This window comes from Gadus chalcogrammus, chromosome 9 (assembly GCF_026213295.1).
Source record: "Gadus chalcogrammus isolate NIFS_2021 chromosome 9, NIFS_Gcha_1.0, whole genome shotgun sequence".
Taxonomy (NCBI): Eukaryota; Metazoa; Chordata; class Actinopteri; order Gadiformes; family Gadidae; genus Gadus; species Gadus chalcogrammus.
This window is the reverse complement of record NC_079420.1, coordinates 24,232,805-24,249,206: the sequence shown is the minus strand read 5'-3', so window position 1 is coordinate 24,249,206 and position 16,402 is coordinate 24,232,805. Positions and strand designations below refer to the sequence as shown.

General features: G+C 48.7%; 1 protein-coding gene across 1 annotated transcript; it reads right to left on the bottom strand.

Annotated features, from left to right (window-relative positions):
- Positions 1-1,523: 1,523 nt before the first annotated feature.
- Positions 1,524-5,719, bottom strand: ppp1r15b (protein phosphatase 1, regulatory subunit 15B). The gene is made up of 3 exons (XM_056598015.1): positions 5,258-5,719; positions 3,228-4,468; positions 1,524-2,368 (listed from the first exon to the last, which is right to left on the bottom strand). The coding sequence occupies exons 1-3, from the start codon at positions 5,418-5,420 to the stop codon at positions 2,159-2,161; spliced, it is 1,614 nt and encodes a 537-aa protein (XP_056453990.1). The 5' UTR covers positions 5,421-5,719; the 3' UTR covers positions 1,524-2,158.
- Between the last annotated feature and the right edge of the window lie 10,683 nt (positions 5,720-16,402).

The following is a 16,402-nucleotide window of genomic DNA, read 5'->3' as shown; positions in this document are numbered from 1 at the left end:
AGAGATACCCCTCTATGCCCAGGAAGTATTTTTGTGTGTGTGTGTGTGTGTGTGTGTGTGTGTGTGTGTGTGTGTGTGTGTGTGTGTGTGTGTGTGTGTGTGTGTGTGTGTGTGTGTGTGTGTGTGTGTGTGCACGCGCGCGCATGCGTGTGTGAAAACAAAGCCCATTGGTACGCTGCTGCAATCACATGCAATTGTGTTCCAGCTTTGCCCGTCCTGATGGTTGCTTAGTAACGTGGTCACCTAGGCCACCGAGCTGTTGGTACCCGGGAAGAGGATGAGAAGGGCGACTTTGTACGGACAACTAGAAATTCGTCGTAAAATTGACGCGTATAGAATTCGTCAGAATCATTTCTAAAGTAGCCCAATTGACTCAAGAGGGAGGTTTTAATAACCATCCTGGATATTGCTACAGAATAAAGTCGACCATCGGTCCCTGTAAGACACTACCAGGTCGGGGGTCCCCGCTGGGAGGACGAGGGAACGACTAGCAAACAGTGTCAGCGATTGCTCACCTTTGCACCACACTGTAGTTGGAGTGAAACGACGTGTTAATAGATTTCTGCCCCCCGGGACTTGGTTTCATCATTCCTGTGTTTTTAACCCCTGTGTTACACCAGCCTTGCAGCAGCATCTCTATAGAGAGAGGCTGAGAGGAGTGACACACACACACACGCGCGCACACACACACGCGCGCGCAAACAGACAAATACATGACCAGCTTGTTAAATGGATTGAACGGGGAAATGGTTCTGAAAGGGTTTAAAAAGAAAGCAGTGGCACAAAGTAACATAGTAGATTTGCCATGCCTTAAACTAATACTGAATAGTATTAGGCTAGGCTAATGTTTTCATACACTAGCATACTACATACATTTCCAATATAATTTCAATATGTGTTGGCTATTCGTGTTTGCGCTGAGTACACACGGTACTGCCTAAGGCATTCTTGCTCATAAACTGACCCACCCATAAGAAGACACACCTACATCAACACTGCCACTGGGTCACAGTTGAACTGGTTATTATCCATTCCAGTGTCCTCTGCGTCTCTTGTTAATGTCAGTATGGCTCCAGTTTATAGTAACATTTGTGTGGATGGAGGGCTCTCTAAATGTATTTCAAATTTGTAAGTAGGTTAAATGACTTATGTTTAAAGTTTTAACATACATCCTTAGTTACACAGATACAATTTAATGGAGTCATTTCTGTTTGCTCCAGTTGGATACTAAAGAGAAATCCCCAAAACACCACAACCAGCATGACCTAAATTGGAAAGAGGAAAGGTTTAGTTTGGTTGAAACCGCAGCGGATACAACACGTTACACAGGTTTGATATATAAATAGTGTCCGGCCTTTATTCAGTAAACAGCACCAGGAGATAACATTACTACAGGAAGATTCAATGTTCCTTCTTTAAGTCATTAACATGGAACCTTATTCAGTGCAAATAATATAAAGCAAATACGTGGTGAACACAACTTCTACAAGTAAATATACCCCCCCCCCCCCCCCCCCCCCCCCAGTCCTAGATGAGAGGAAACCTAACATCCTTCTGGTCTTCATTCATTGCAGTCTTCTAGGCACCACTGTTTATATTCACATTAAAAAAAGAATTATAGATATAAACACAATAACTTAATCACAACTCATCATTTCAAACCAACTGTAAAAAATACCAATAGTAAAAGCACAAGCTTCATAGGCCAATAGATAAGTTACATTACTGGGTCATCATTTCAGGCATACAAAACATTTATGTTGAAAAGTGTCAAATCAGTGCAACAGTTACGCCTGATTTCCACAGGGGACGTGCGCGCCGCGGAACGGCTGCGAACTCCGCCTTGCGTCCATTTCCACCGGGAAATGGACGTTCCGCAGCGCGCCCGGTGGAAATGGTTTCATTGAGTAGAGTGGCAGCGATCAGCAGCGGTGACCGCGGCGCAGCCGTCCCGCGGCGCTTACGTCCCCGGTGGAAATCAGGCGTTATAGTAATCTATGAGCCACAGGTCATGGTACACAACAATAACATTGTACGAATTACGAATCCGAATTACCCATCAGCCAAGTCTAATTCCATGTTGCATTGCAACCAGTCAGTTTCTCCTAAAACATGAAGAGTCAGAAAACATTGTCAGCAGACCAGAGGAGGGACGGGGTTAGATCAATATGCTGTCCAGGTCAGTCCTGATTCGCTCTCGGTGTTGCTGGGTGAAACAACGTCCGATGGCCTTCTCCACATCCACGATCCGCCGGTGGAACCGGTCACGGTCGCGGACCATCTCCTCCCAGGGTCCTTTGCGGCAGGCCTGGCGAGCGAACGGCCAGGAGTGCATGACGTGGAGGTGGACCACCGGGGAGAAACGCACCTGCAGCACCACGGGAAACACCAGTTAGGGAACAGCATCTCAGTACAGGTAGAGCGATGAACGCTGCAGAGACGTCCAGAGCTCAGTACTTAGAAACAACATCTTAGTACAGGTAGAACAATGCACGTTGGAGAGACCTCCAGAACGCAATAGTAACTTAGAGAGACGTCCAGAACTCAGTTCTAATTTAGAGAGACCGAAAGAACTCAGTTCTAACTTAGTGAGACCGAAAGAACTGAGTAGTTAAAAACAAACAGGAACAAGGCCCTTCCCCTCAGTTCTCGTTAAAATGCTCTGTGTTGGGGGGAAAGTTCCCTGGGCGGGATAGTGGAGGGGGTTTGACTTCCACGGACTACGGAACGGACATGCAACTACAACACACTGGAATTGGCTTACAAAAAAAGCAACTGGGAATACTGTGAGAGGCCTATTGGGTGACTAGGAGATGTGTTTGGTATGCTGCCCAAGTGTCTTAGATTGACCATGACATAAGAGTGGTGAGAGGCTCACAGGAAGGGAGTTGAGCCCATGCTGAGTCACTCACTCCACTAGCTTAGCCATGACCGCTTGGAGTTGAAGGCTAAACTCAGCCCCAAAGCATAGGACTAACCCCCACCTCACATTACTCGCGCGTGAGACATTACTCACACGCATGTCACTCCTGAGTCATGGAAACGCATTCTCTCCCAAACAGAAATAATAGTAATAAATAATAGTCCTCCTCCTAACTTCTATATGAGCCCGATACTACCATGACAGTTTCTAACAGAAGGACCTCAAAGGGCAGGAGGGGGAGGTACTAAAGAACAGGGGGGGGTTCTGGATGCATGGAAGGGGCTGGGAGTGGTTGAATATTGACCTGCTTTTGGCTGCGGGGGCCGAGGCGGCGCTCCGGGGCAGAGGGGCCGGGTGCTCCGGAGGGCCGGGTCCAGGGGAGCCGGGGCGTCGGCGGACGGGGGGCACACGCCCGCGGGCGCTCCGGGAGGGGAACCCTGGGCTGCTTTGGGACCAGGAACCCCCCCTCCCCGGGCGGGGGGGCGCTCTGCTCGGGGAGGATCTCCGACGGGTCCGGGAGGTCCACTCCGGGTCCGGGAGAGAGCCGGGGCGCTGGGCTCTGGAGGCAGGCCGTGAAGTTGAGCGGGTGGAAGGGGTCGCCGCTCTGGCCGAGCGACTTCCACAGCTGGTCCTCCTCCTCCTCCTCCTCCTCCTCCGAGGACCACCGGGCCGACGGTGAGGTCGGGCTGGGGGGGGGGAGGCCGGGGGGCGGCTCACTGGCAGCGCAGGCCGTGAAGAACAGGGGGTTGTAAGGATCCAGGGGCTTGCTGAAGAACTCCCACAGCCTCTCGCTCTCCTCCGGGTCCGGGTCGGCGCAGGAGCCCTCCGAGCCGCCCCAGCTGCTCTCGCTGTCGGACCGGCTCCCCCAGACGGTCAGCCCCGGGGGCCTGCTCGGCTCCTCGCCCTTCTGACTGCCGGAGACAGGGTCTGGGTCCCTGGCACTCCTGGCTTCTTGGGGGGTCTTCCCCGTGGTGGTGTTGGTGGAGAGGCAGGCAGAGAAGTAGAAGGGGTTGTAGGGGTCGCTGGACTTGGCCAGGGAGTCCCAGAGAGCTCGACTCTCCTCGCTGTCCCAGTCTCCCTGGCTCTGGTCCTCCTCGCTGCTCCACTGGGGGCTCCGCTCCTCCTCTGCCAGCTCCTGCTTCAGCCCCTCTCCCGCGCCGCTCCTACTCGAATCCGAGGCATCTGCGCCGGACGCAAAGATGTTCCAGTCGCCCGAGAAGCCCACCTTCCAGCTCGGATGGGTTCCCACGAACAGGCCATCTTCCTTGCCGGTTGCTATGGAGACGAAGTCGTCCACCATGCCGCAGCAGAGCTCGTCCGCGCGCAGGCTGGAGAGCAGAGCCTCAGCCCCCCCCCCGGGGAACCCCTCGTCCCCGCAGAAAGTAGAGAGTGGATTGGAACCGCCGACCATAACCCCGTTGTCCCCGTCAAACAGCGAGGAGAAGAGGAAGGAGTCAGCTGGGCTGGTGGCCCCCAGGTGCCCCACGCGCTGCCCCGTCTCATCGGTGATCCGCAGGTGCACCTCCAACCGGAACAGCTGGAAGACTGGAACCAGCAGAGAAGCACCGTCAAACACTAGAATCATTATGAAGCCGTTGAAGTCCAACTCAATGAGACATTGATCCACCCGGCCAGTGACAACGCGTGTGCTGCTGTAACAGGTCGGGAACTGACACCTGACCAGTATATTTATAATATATATATATTTATAGTTGTGTTAATGACATGTCTAGTATATTTATAGTTACCTGACATATACCTGAAAGTATATTTATTGTTACCTGACATGTATAGTATATTTATAGTTGCGTAAATGACATGTCTAGTATATTTATAGTTACCTGACATGGTGGTAGTATGTTTAGTATAGTGGAAGTATGTATAGTATAGTAGTAGTATATATAGTAACGGTATAGTTTTTAATGTGTACAGGTATAGTATAAGAGTAGTATACATGTACATATATATATAGTATATGTATAGTATAGTATGTATATATAGTATAGATAGTTTTGTAATGTGTACAGGTATAGTATACTAGTAGTATACATAGTATAGGTATAGTATAGTAGGAGTATATTTATAGTATAGTATAGTAATGTATATTTATAGTATAGTATAGTAGTAATAGTGTATATATATATATATATATATATATATATATATATATAGCAAATGTATAGTTGTGTTATGTGTACAGGAATAGTATAATAGTAGTATATATATAGTATAGGTTTAGTTATGTAATACCTGACATGTATAGTATAGGGTTAGTACAGTACAGGTATAGTATAGTATAGTAGTAGTACACTTGTAGTACAGGTCTAGTTGTACCTGACATGAAGCTGATGTAGAGGACTTGGAGCAGGGTGCAGACCTGGTCCCACACGGCGCCCAGCAGGTGACGGGTCCAGGGCAGCAGCGCCCTTCCGCTGGTCCCGAACCCCTCCATGGCCGAGGGGTTCGAGACCCTCCCAGAGTCACCGACTGTGGTCATTTTGCCTTGAGATTCGGCGATGATCCGGAAATCCTCACGTATTTTGGTATTCTTCGTCGAAAATAAATCGATTTCTCTTATTTTCCAGTGACAGAAGTACGTTGATGTAGAGCCGCTTCATCTTTACGCCCGTTGGTCTTATCTTCTTTATCAAAACCCAAAATGTCTTCGCTCCGTGTCGTCCATTATGTTCGTGTTCGTCGTAGTAAGTGTGAGTGAAGAGTGAGTTGAGTATGAGTGGAGAGTGAGATTGGGAGCGATTGCAACACGATACTAAAACAAAACAGGTTGTGACGTCAATGCTCGCCGATTGGCTCCAAAGGAGGTCAGTTACATAAATTCCGCCCACCAATAAACCCCTCCCACCGATAAACCCCGCCTCCGCATTACGACCATCAGTGACGTACGGAAAAGGCCGGGATTTCCCGACGTCAAACACTCATCTCGAAAGAGCCCGAACTTCCCGACAGTATGTGGGACGATCTCGTTTAGAAATAGAAACAATGAAGATTACATAGCGCAGCAGTTTGGAAACCTTCTGAAAGTATACATTTAACATCAAGGCCCAGTGCCTTCTTAAACTATATTTATCTCTGTAAATGTAAAACAAAATGGTATTTTATTACAACCTAGTTTCACTGAAAATACTTTATTTTAGACTTATCGGTTAGGACGTACGGTCTATAGTAACGCTTCAAATCAGTTTTAAAATTTAAATCACTTGCTTAGCATCAGCACTCTTGATGGTTGTCTACAGTATGTAGCATTCATTTAATAAACAACCCTCCTCTTCCACTTATCTATGAGGGAGACCGAGAGATCTACTTGTGGTCAGTGATGAGCATTGCCATGATAACAGAGACGTTTTCCCCTCAGTCAGTAACGTGAGGTTAGTTAAGAACCGACACATTTATTAATAATTTGGAAAGCAAAAAGTTAGATATTTGGTGGGACAAACAGCCCCATGTTGAACTTAGAGTGGATGTAACACCTCTGAGACAGAGCGGAATAATCAAACAATAACAATGTTGATGTTTATGTCTGTATGAATGTATGTACAAACTTGTTAACTTTTTGTTTATGCAGCAGAATTAAGAATATAAACATGTTAGTGAGCTACTGCGGCCTGGTAGGATGTGATGCTGGGGTCCTGGTAGGATGTCATCCTGGGGTCCTGGTAGGATGTGATGCTGGGGTCCTGGTAGGATGTGATGCTGGGGTCCTGGTAGGATGTGATGCTGGGGTCCTGGTAGGATGTGATGCTGGGGTCCTGGTAGGATGTGATGCTGGGGTCCTGGTAGGATGTGATGCTGGGGTCCTGGTAGGATGTGATGCTGGGGTCCTTGTAGGATGTGATGCTAGACTCCTGGTAGGATGTGATGCTGGGATCCTGGTAGGATGTGATGCTGGGGTCCTGGTAGGATGTGATCCTGGGGTCCTGATAGGATAATATCATAATCATAACAATACATATGATATAACATAACATATATAACATAATCATATATAGACTTGGTTGTTGTCTACAGTATATTGCATTCATTTACTAAACATAATCATATATAGGCTTGATTATTATACACTCAGTATTTAACAGTGGTAGGCGTCAGGGCCAGCAAGGCCTTCTCTGCTGGCCTAAACACTATCAGAATCACTGACTTCTTATTTTCATGAATATGAATTCAATAATTCCCAAAAGTTGATTGTCTTCATTTGAAAGCTTTTCTTTTGTTTGCGCTGCTTCTAGAAGTGTAAGTTCATCCATCATGTTTTGCCTTGTCAAAGAAATCTGCCTTGAGGCCTTCAGAATCAACAGTGCGGGCACTTGTAACATCAAATCAAGCAGGCCTTTAATAACGCAGCATTTTCCCATCCTTTGTTTGGATGGACAGAGTGGGAAGAACTAGCTAAACTATATTTGTAGGCTCGTAGCATCCCGATGCCACTTTTTCACTTCCGATACCAATATATATATATTCCATATATATAAATATATGGAAGCTTTGCTCATGATTGCCAATTTAAGACACAGTATATAATCTCACTCAAATGGATTAAGCGTTAAAAACCTAAATTTTCTACAAATGAAAGGGGTTGGTCGTACCGGACAATAAACTGCCAAGTACATTTCCTGCAGAAAATGCGATGAGTGCTGTAGTGAGGTTGAAAATATGTTTTAATAAAGCCACATCATTTAAATCGTAAAGAAGAGTTGACTGGCTTAAATCAAGTGAAAAGATTTGAACAGAGTTCAATACTCTAAATGAGTTAAACAATGTAAACATGCAAACCATTTAGAAATTGTTAAGATAAGATAAGATGTACTTTATTCATCTCAGCAGAGAAATGTAGGTGTTCCAGCAACCAGCATACATACACAACACAACACATGTATACATACATATCCCACCTAAACAAAACCATGCACCCACAATACCTAGCCTAGGAAAGAAAAAGTGGAATGGATGGTCCATATGCATAAGTAGAAGTAGCTGTTACTCAGAGATAACAGTACAAAATGTGTGCAAATATGCAGGTGTGCAATTAAACAGGTGTGCAATAAACAGGTGCAAAAAAGATAAATAAATGAATATATATAAGTATATAGGTTTGATATATATAAGCAGTGCAAGCTAAAGTTTAAATGAATATTCTTCTGTCCTTACTAAAAAGGGGAGTAATTATAAAGTGCAATTGCAGTAGGTAAAAAAGTATTCTTAAATCTGTCCTTTCTGCAGCTTAGCTGTCGTAGCCTACCACTAAAAACACTCTTTTGTTTACTCACTAGATTGTGCAAGGGATGCGTGTTATCGTCCATAATACTCAACAATTTCTGTACCATCCTTCTCTCCATCACCACCTCCAGGGACACTACAGCAGTCCCCATCACATAGCCAGCCCTCATAACTAGCTTCTTAAGCTTTTTAGAGTCACAAGCCCTGATGCCGCTGCCCCAACTGATGGCTGCAAAGAAAATGGCACTTGCCACAACAGACTGATAAAACATACATAACATTTTGTTACACACATTAAAAGACCTAAGCTTGCTCAAGAAGTAGAGTCTGCTCTGACCCTTCTTGTAGACAGCCTCCGTTTGTTGCTTCTGTGGCATTAGGGGAAGAAACAAGCTAACCGACAACGCCACCCTAGGGATTGCACCCAGGGATATACTAATCAATTAAATCCAAACAATTATATAGCACACACGTTCGTTGACTGACGGCACCAGAGACGAAGTTCCAAAAATAGGTTGTTTTTATTAACTAAAACATGTGTGTTCCACATGTAACAAACAGGATAAATGAAATCAATTGGTATGTAGGGGATAGACAGGATGGTTAGGGCTGAGGCTTACCAGCAGGGGGCAAGATACCAGGAGACGGAGGGGGGAGACACATAAACACCAACCAGTCACTCGTGCTCGCACATACACACAGCAACACAGGATCAAAATGATAAAAGAGAAATTCCAAGAGGACACACGTGAAACCACACTCGGGAAGGGGGCACCACCACCTAAAGGATCTAGTTGCCTCCCTGCGGTGGGCACTCAGCGCCTGGAAACGAAGGAACAAAAGAGAGATGAGGGCAGATACAAACGACCAAACAAAACAATAAACACAACTACACAAAATGTAATTCACCAAAAAAAGGAAATCAGTAAGAAAACAAAATATAACAAACACACAAACCAGGCCAAAAAGGATCTTAAACATGCGTGATAGCCCACTGGTTATCCGCAGCTATAAAAAAGGCCTCCTGCCAGTGGCTTAACAGAAGCAGGGCTCAAAACAAACCATAAACAGAATCCCCCAAATTAAACCAAACACTTCCCCAGGACAAACACGCACGCACTCGCCAACACTCTACACACACACCGACACACACTAGTTGCGACACGGACAGATGGAAACACACAAGGACAAGTCAACAGACAGATCACGTTCAAAGAGTGGTCGTTAGCGTCTTCGCCGCTATCCTCCAGGCTAGCCCAGGACAAACACGCACGCACTCGCCAACACTCTACAAACACAGACACCGACACACACTAGTTGCGACACGGACAGGTGGAAACACACAAGGACAAGTCAACAGACAGATCACGTTCAGATAGTGATCGTTGGCGTCTTCGCCGCTATCCTCCAGGCTAGCCCAGGACAGTTGGGCAGCTTTGGTGGTAAACAACGGGTGGCAAAAACAGCAGTCGGCAACGACACAATCGGCAGTACCTAGAAGGCATATAGGTCACCCCGTTAGTGCTAAACATAATTCTAAAAACAATAGCGATATAAAATAAGGGATACCTACCAGGAAGTTGGCAACTTCCTACTTAAGCCAGCGGCTCACAGCGCACCGCTGAATATTAGCATTCGGTTGGAATCCACACCGAGACTGTTACGCGATCAACAACCTGCACGCATCACCAACCAAGGCAGGGCACCAGCCGGCACCAGCAAGCAACAGGCACAGGCGCTGCAAAGCGACCAGTGTGAAAAAAGTAAATCACCATGCCAAACAAATCAGCTAGAGCGTCCATAGGGAAAGCACGCGTACATACCGGTAGCAAGTTGCCTGGAGGGGCGTAGCAGGAAATAACGAGGAGACAAATTGTGGCACCTCCCGACACAAAAAGCTACCTCAGAATAAATAAGGTGGAGACGCAAGCCATTGGCTGTGACGGCCCTGATCATTACAAAGGGCTCTGCCCCTGCGTCTCACCACAATCTACCCCCACATTTTCAGTCGGCGTCCCGACGATAGGCCGGTTGGCAGCCCCATTCGAACCCTGGGTTTGAAGAGCAGCACCAACTGGACTCGACACATGGCCACTGGGGCACACCCCCATCTGGCCGGCTGTCTGAGGTAAATGGTGAATGTTAGAATGTTGGCCTGCCATGGCTCTACATGTCCGGCGTAGAGCCACTCCACCAATGCTCGACTCTGGGACCACTGGCGATAGCACTGGCATACTGACCTCTACCTGATCCAGACTCTCTACCACCCGTACTACGGGTGTACCGTCAGTATGAACCACCTTGCTAGTACTAGTTTGAGTGTCTAGACTAGGGGAGGGGCTGGCTGGGATACTGGTGTTTACCGCAGTAGATCTTGGTCCAGCCGATGATGTTGGGGGGTCAGCAGGCAACACCTGGGGGCCCGGACAGGCAAGGGCAACAACAGGCGTCGCTACTGGATGTAGCAGTGACGTCGGGGGCAAGAACGCCAGATCAACATCCATGTCGTCCTCCGTCACGACAACAGTCTCAACGACTGGCGGACTTGTGTAAGGCGGGCCTACCGATGCATCGCTCCCTAGCCGGGCTTTAATGAGAGCACGATGTACCTGTCGGACTTTGCTCCGATCAGTCACTGGAGCAATAGTGTACACCGCCCCGTTTACTGGGGGGGCTTTGATAACCTCGTATACCACTGGGCCCCACAGGTCCTGAATTTTGTGGCAGCCCCTCCTACTGAGGTTACGGAGGTAGACCAACTCACCCTCCCCCAGTGTTAGATCTTTAACCTGACGGTCATGGGCCTCTTTCCGTTTACCGGCTGCAGCTCGAAGCCGGCCTTCAGCCCCCTGAAAGGCGACTTGCAGCCTGGCTTGGTGTTCGTCAATCCAATCATGCACCGTCCCGGCTACAGGGTCGGGTACTGTTCCCAGCAAAAAGTCAAGCGGTAGGCGTGGCTCCTGGCCGAACAACAGGAAGTGAGGGGACTCACCGGTTGCTGAATGCGGGGTGGTATTATAACAGAAGAGCAGCTGTGGGAGGCACGCAACCCAATCTCTTTTTCGAGATGCTGGCAGAGTACGGAGGAGGTTATGTAGGGTGCGGTTAAACCGCTCACACTGGCCATTACCGGCAGGATGGTAGGGCGTGGTGCGTGATTTCTCCACACCATAGAGCTGGCAAAGTTGTTGGATGAGAATTGCCTCAAAACAACGACCTTGGTCGGAATGGATGCGAGCAGGGACACCGAACTTGTAAAACCACTCATGGACAAGCACTCTTGCCACGGTGGAGGCACGCTGGTCCTGGGTTGGGATGGCCAGCGAAAACTTACTGAACACGTCAGTCATGACTAGAACATTTTCCACACCCGACCGAGACGGTTCCAGTGACGTGAAATCCACAGCAAGTACCTCATTTGGCCTTGAGGCCAACAAATGCCCCATAAAGCTACGTGCTGGGGGTTTAGTGTCTTTTGCAGTTTGACATCGCTCGCACTCAAGGCACCAACGAGCCACATCGGAGGACATCCCGGGCCAATAGCACCGTTTACGGGCCAAGTCCAAGGTGCGCTCCACCCCCTGGTGGCCATGCTCCTGATGTAGCTGGGTCAGAACATCAGACTTCAACTTAGCAGGAAGCAACAGTTGGAAATATTCCTCTGCTCCGTCTGAACGAAACACCCTACGGTATATGGCACCTTCCCTTTCCACTAGTCGGTCCCACTGGCGTAAGAGAACCAATGCCGACTTGGACATTCGCTGTCTCTCAGCAGGCCCAGGTTTAACACCTCGCCTCCAATGTGGCACAACCTCCTGGAAGACGGGATCTTGTTCCTGACTAGAGTGCAAATGGGAGGTTTTGTTATCAGGGAACGCCGTAACCACCGCTTGAACCACCTGCGTTACTGGCTGTGCCTGCTCAACTTGCTGTAAGGCAGTTGGAAGGGTCGTGCCCAGGGCCAAATCCGCCAAAACAGGATGGTCCGAGGGGTTCTGCCTCGACAGAGCATCCGCATTGCGGTTCTGTCTGCCGGAGCGATATTTGATCTCGTAGTCGAATGGAGCCATCTGGGCAACCCAGCGCTGCTCTAATGCTCCTAGTTTTGCAGTAGACAGGTGACTTAGGGGATTGTTGTCCGTAAAGATAATACAGCGCTGCCCCAACAGATACTCCCTAAACTTTTCGGTGAGGGCCCACTTGAGCGCGACGAACTCCAACTTCATGGAACTGTAGTTGGACATGTTGCGCTCAGTGGGCCTAAGACCACGGCTGGCATAAGCTATAGGGCGCACCTTCCCCCCCTGTTCCTGAGATAGAACAGCCCCTAATCCGCTGTAACTCGCATCCACTTCTAAGATAAATGGCAAGCTGAAATCGGCGTAGGCAAGGACAGGGGCCGTGGTCAGCTTTCTCTTTAGGGCATCAAAGCTTTGCTGGCACTCTTCAGACCAATGGGACAGCAAACTTTGGCCCGGGCCTCGCTTTGATTTAGTGCCACCCAACGCCGCCACCAGCTTGTGGAGGGGGGCCGCCACCTTGGCAAACCCCTCCACAAACCGGCGGTAGTAGCTGGCGAACCCCAAGAAAGAACGCACCTCCGAGACGGTGCTAGGGCAACGCCAACTAGCCACTGCCTCAATCTTTTTAGGGTCTGTCGCCACCCCCTGACTCGAAATGACGTGACCGAGGTAGCCAACCTCCTGTTTGAAAAATGCACATTTGCTCAACTTGGCCTTAAGGCCCTCATGCTGCAAACGCCCCAGAACAAGTTCCAAACGTTCCAGGTGTTGGGAAACAGAAGTAGAAAAGACCACAATGTCATCCAAGTACAACAACAAGGTTTGACATTGCTGGTCCCCAAAAATCCTTTCCATCAACCGTTGAAAGGTTGCTGGCGCGTTACAAAGGCCGAATGGCATTCGCTGCCATTCGAAGAGGCCGAAAGGTGTACAGAAGGCCGTCTTGGCACGATCACCCACCGCAACAGGGACCTGGTGATACCCGCTGGCTAGGTCCATAGTAGAGAACCAGTGGGCTCCTGTCAATGCATCGAGGGACTCCTCGATGCGAGGAAGAGGGAAAGCGTCTTTGCGTGTCTTCGCGTTTAGTTGGCGGTAGTCAACACACATGCGGAGACTACCATCCTTCTTTCGGGCCAACACTATAGGGGACGCATATGGGCTACAACTCTCAGTGATAACTTGTGCCTCCATCAATAAATTGATATGAGCCTTAGCCATCTCATATTCCGATGGGGGGATACGCCTGTATCGTTGTCGAACTGGCGCCTCATCGACTAGTGGATTCTGATGAGAGAGGAGGTTAGTACAACCCAGGTCCCCATCATGGGAGGCAAAGATTCCGCTGAACCGCTGTAGCAAATTCCGGACCCTTTCCTGGTCTGAAGCCTCCAAGACAGAGAGGTCAATTTCCTCAATCTGGGATGGAACTGATGATGTAACCATCTGGGAGGCAACAGTGGCCATCACAGTGTTGACCTCGGTGACACTTGCGGGCAAACTCACCACTTGCACACAACATAAACTTCCCAAATCGGTGCGAGGATACAGTAACACATCTTCCGTGCCCACATTAACTATCGGTATGTAGCTAGTACTACGGCTCACCCGGATCAGAGATGGCGAGGCCAACAAGCCCGCAGGAAGTCCTCTGTCCGTGGGCTCAAACAATACCGAGGTGTCGGAAAACTGTGCTGAACATGTAGCAGCTACCATAACCATAGTGCCACCCGGGATACGATGGGCTCGGCCTCCACGGACTTTGACCCTCCCTGGCCTTATGGGGTGAGTTTCTGCAAAATGACACCGCTGTAGGGCCTCAGCAACAGCACCATGAGCCTGAGAGACAGAGGGCATTTATTCAAAATGTTCATGCCGAGCACACCAGGTGCCTGGAGGCCAATCCCCCCAGGTGGGTCTCTCAGCGCCTGGAAACAAAGGAACAAAAGAGAGATGAGGGCAGATACAAACGACCAAACAAAACAATAAACACAACTACACAAAATGTAATTCACCAAAAAAAGGAAATCAGTAAGAAAACAAAATATAACAAACACACAAACCAGGCCAAAAAGGATCTTAAACATGCGTGATAGCCCACTGGTTATCCGCAGCTATAAAAAAGGCCTCCTGCCAATGGCTTAACAGAAGCAGGGCTCAAAACAAACCATAAACAGAATCCCCCAAATTAAACCAAACACTTCCCCAGGACAAACACGCACGCACTCGCCAACACTCTACACACACACCGACACACACTAGTTGCGACACGGACAGATGGAAACACACAAGGACAAGTCAACAGACAGATCACGTTCAAAGAGTGGTCGTTAGCGTCTTCGCCGCTATCCTCCAGGCTAGCCCAGGACAAACACGCACGCACTCGCCAACACTCTACAAACACAGACACCGACACACACTAGTTGCGACACGGACAGGTGGAAACACACAAGGACAAGTCAACAGACAGATCACGTTCAGATAGTGGTCGTTGGCGTCTTCGCCGCTATCCTCCAGGGCTAGCCCAGGACAGTTGGGCAGCTTTGGTGGTAAACAACGGGTGGCAAAAACAGCAGTCGGCAACGACACAATCGGCAGTACCTAGAAGGCATATAGGTCACCCCGTTAGTGCTAAACATAATTCTAAAAACAATAGCGACATAAAATAAGGGATACCTACCAGGAAGTTGGCAACTTCCTACTTAAGCCAGCGGCTCACAGCGCACCGCTGAATGTTAGCATTCGGTTGGAATCCACACCGAGACTGTTACGCGATCAACAACCTGCACGCATCACCAACAAAGGCAGGGCACCAGCCGGCACCAGCAAGCAACAGGCACAAGCGCTGCAAAGCGACCAGTGTGAAAAAAGTAAATCACCATGCCAAACAAATCAGCTAGAGCGTCCATAGGGAAAGCACGCGTACATACCGGTAGCAAGTTGCCTGGAGGGGCGTAGCAGGAAATAACGAGGAGACAAATTGTGGCACCTCCCGACACAAAAAGCTACCTCAGAATAAATAAGGTGGAGACGCAAGCCATTGGCTGTGACGGCCCTGATCATTACAAAGGGCTCTGCCCCTGCGTCTCACCACACTTCCAGTCCAGTTTATTGTTCATGTGCACACCCTATTTACTCTCTACCACCTGCACTTTATCCCCAAGGATAGAGATGGTGCTTAGCTCAGGCCTGGCCCTCCTGAAGTCCACCACCATTTCCTTGGTCTTTGTTACATTTAAAACAAGATGGTTTTCCCCACTCCATGGGCAAAGTTATCCACCAGCTGCCTGTATTCTGTCTCATCCCCACCACTGATACACCCCACCTCCGCAGTATCGTCTGAGAACTTTTGTAAATGACAAGCCTCAGAGTTACACTGGAAGTCTGAGGTGTATAGTGAGAAGAGGAAAGGGGACAGCACAGTCCCCTGCGGCGCTCCTGTGCCACTGACTGCCTGCTCAGAAACAGACCACCCCAGCCTCACAAACTGGGGTCTGTCATTCAGGTAATCCATGATCCATGATATTGTGGTGGTGTCTACCTGTATCAGCTCCAGCTTCTCACATAACAGTACTGGCTGTATGGTGTTAAAAGCACTTGAAAAATCTAAAAATCATGATCCTCACAGTGCTTCCCGACTTGTCTAGGTGAGAGTGGGCTCTGTGGAGTAGGTAGATGATGGCGTCCTCAACCCCCACCCTTGGGCGGTATGCAAACTGCAATGGGTCCAGATAGCTGGTCACCTGTGGAGTCAGGTGGGCCAAGACCAGCCTCTCAAGTGCCTTCATGATGTGTGATGTTAGGGCAACTGGTCTGTAGTCATTGAGGACAGAGCGAGAGGGTTTCTTGGGGACTGGAACAAGGCAGGATGTTTTCCACAGCACTGGCACCCTCCCCTGGCTGAGGCTGAGGTTGAAAATATGCTGTAGAATGCCACATAGCTGACCAAATGGTCAACAAATGGTTGTAAACATATAAATTGAAGAGTTAAACAGATAGCTAAAGTGATACATTTTGAAAACATTGATAGAGTTTGTGAGTGTTCTAATCTGGACCCTATTCGTCGCTGTTTTTATGCTGATGCTTTTATTTTATCGAGCTGTCTTTATTTTGTTAGTACTTCCAGTCGGACCAGAAGTGGCTATTCCGGAAAGGATTCCGCTGACTACTGAGTTACAATAACACTAGAGAAATCGCATCTTCAACCATCCTAGTCTTGCTAGCT

Excerpts from the sequence above, each read along its gene's own strand:
- ppp1r15b (XM_056598015.1), bottom strand. The coding sequence starts at position 5,420 with ATGACCACAGTCGGTGACTCTGGGAGGGTCTCGAACCCCTCGGCCATG. Across the intron at positions 4,469-5,257 it reads CTACATCAGCTTCATGTCAG|TCTTCCAGCTGTTCCGGTTG; the intron begins GTACAACTAGAC and ends TGCTGGTTCCAG. Across the intron at positions 2,369-3,227 it reads GCCCCCGCAGCCAAAAGCAG|GTGCGTTTCTCCCCGGTGGT; the intron begins GTCAATATTCAA and ends GTGGTGCTGCAG.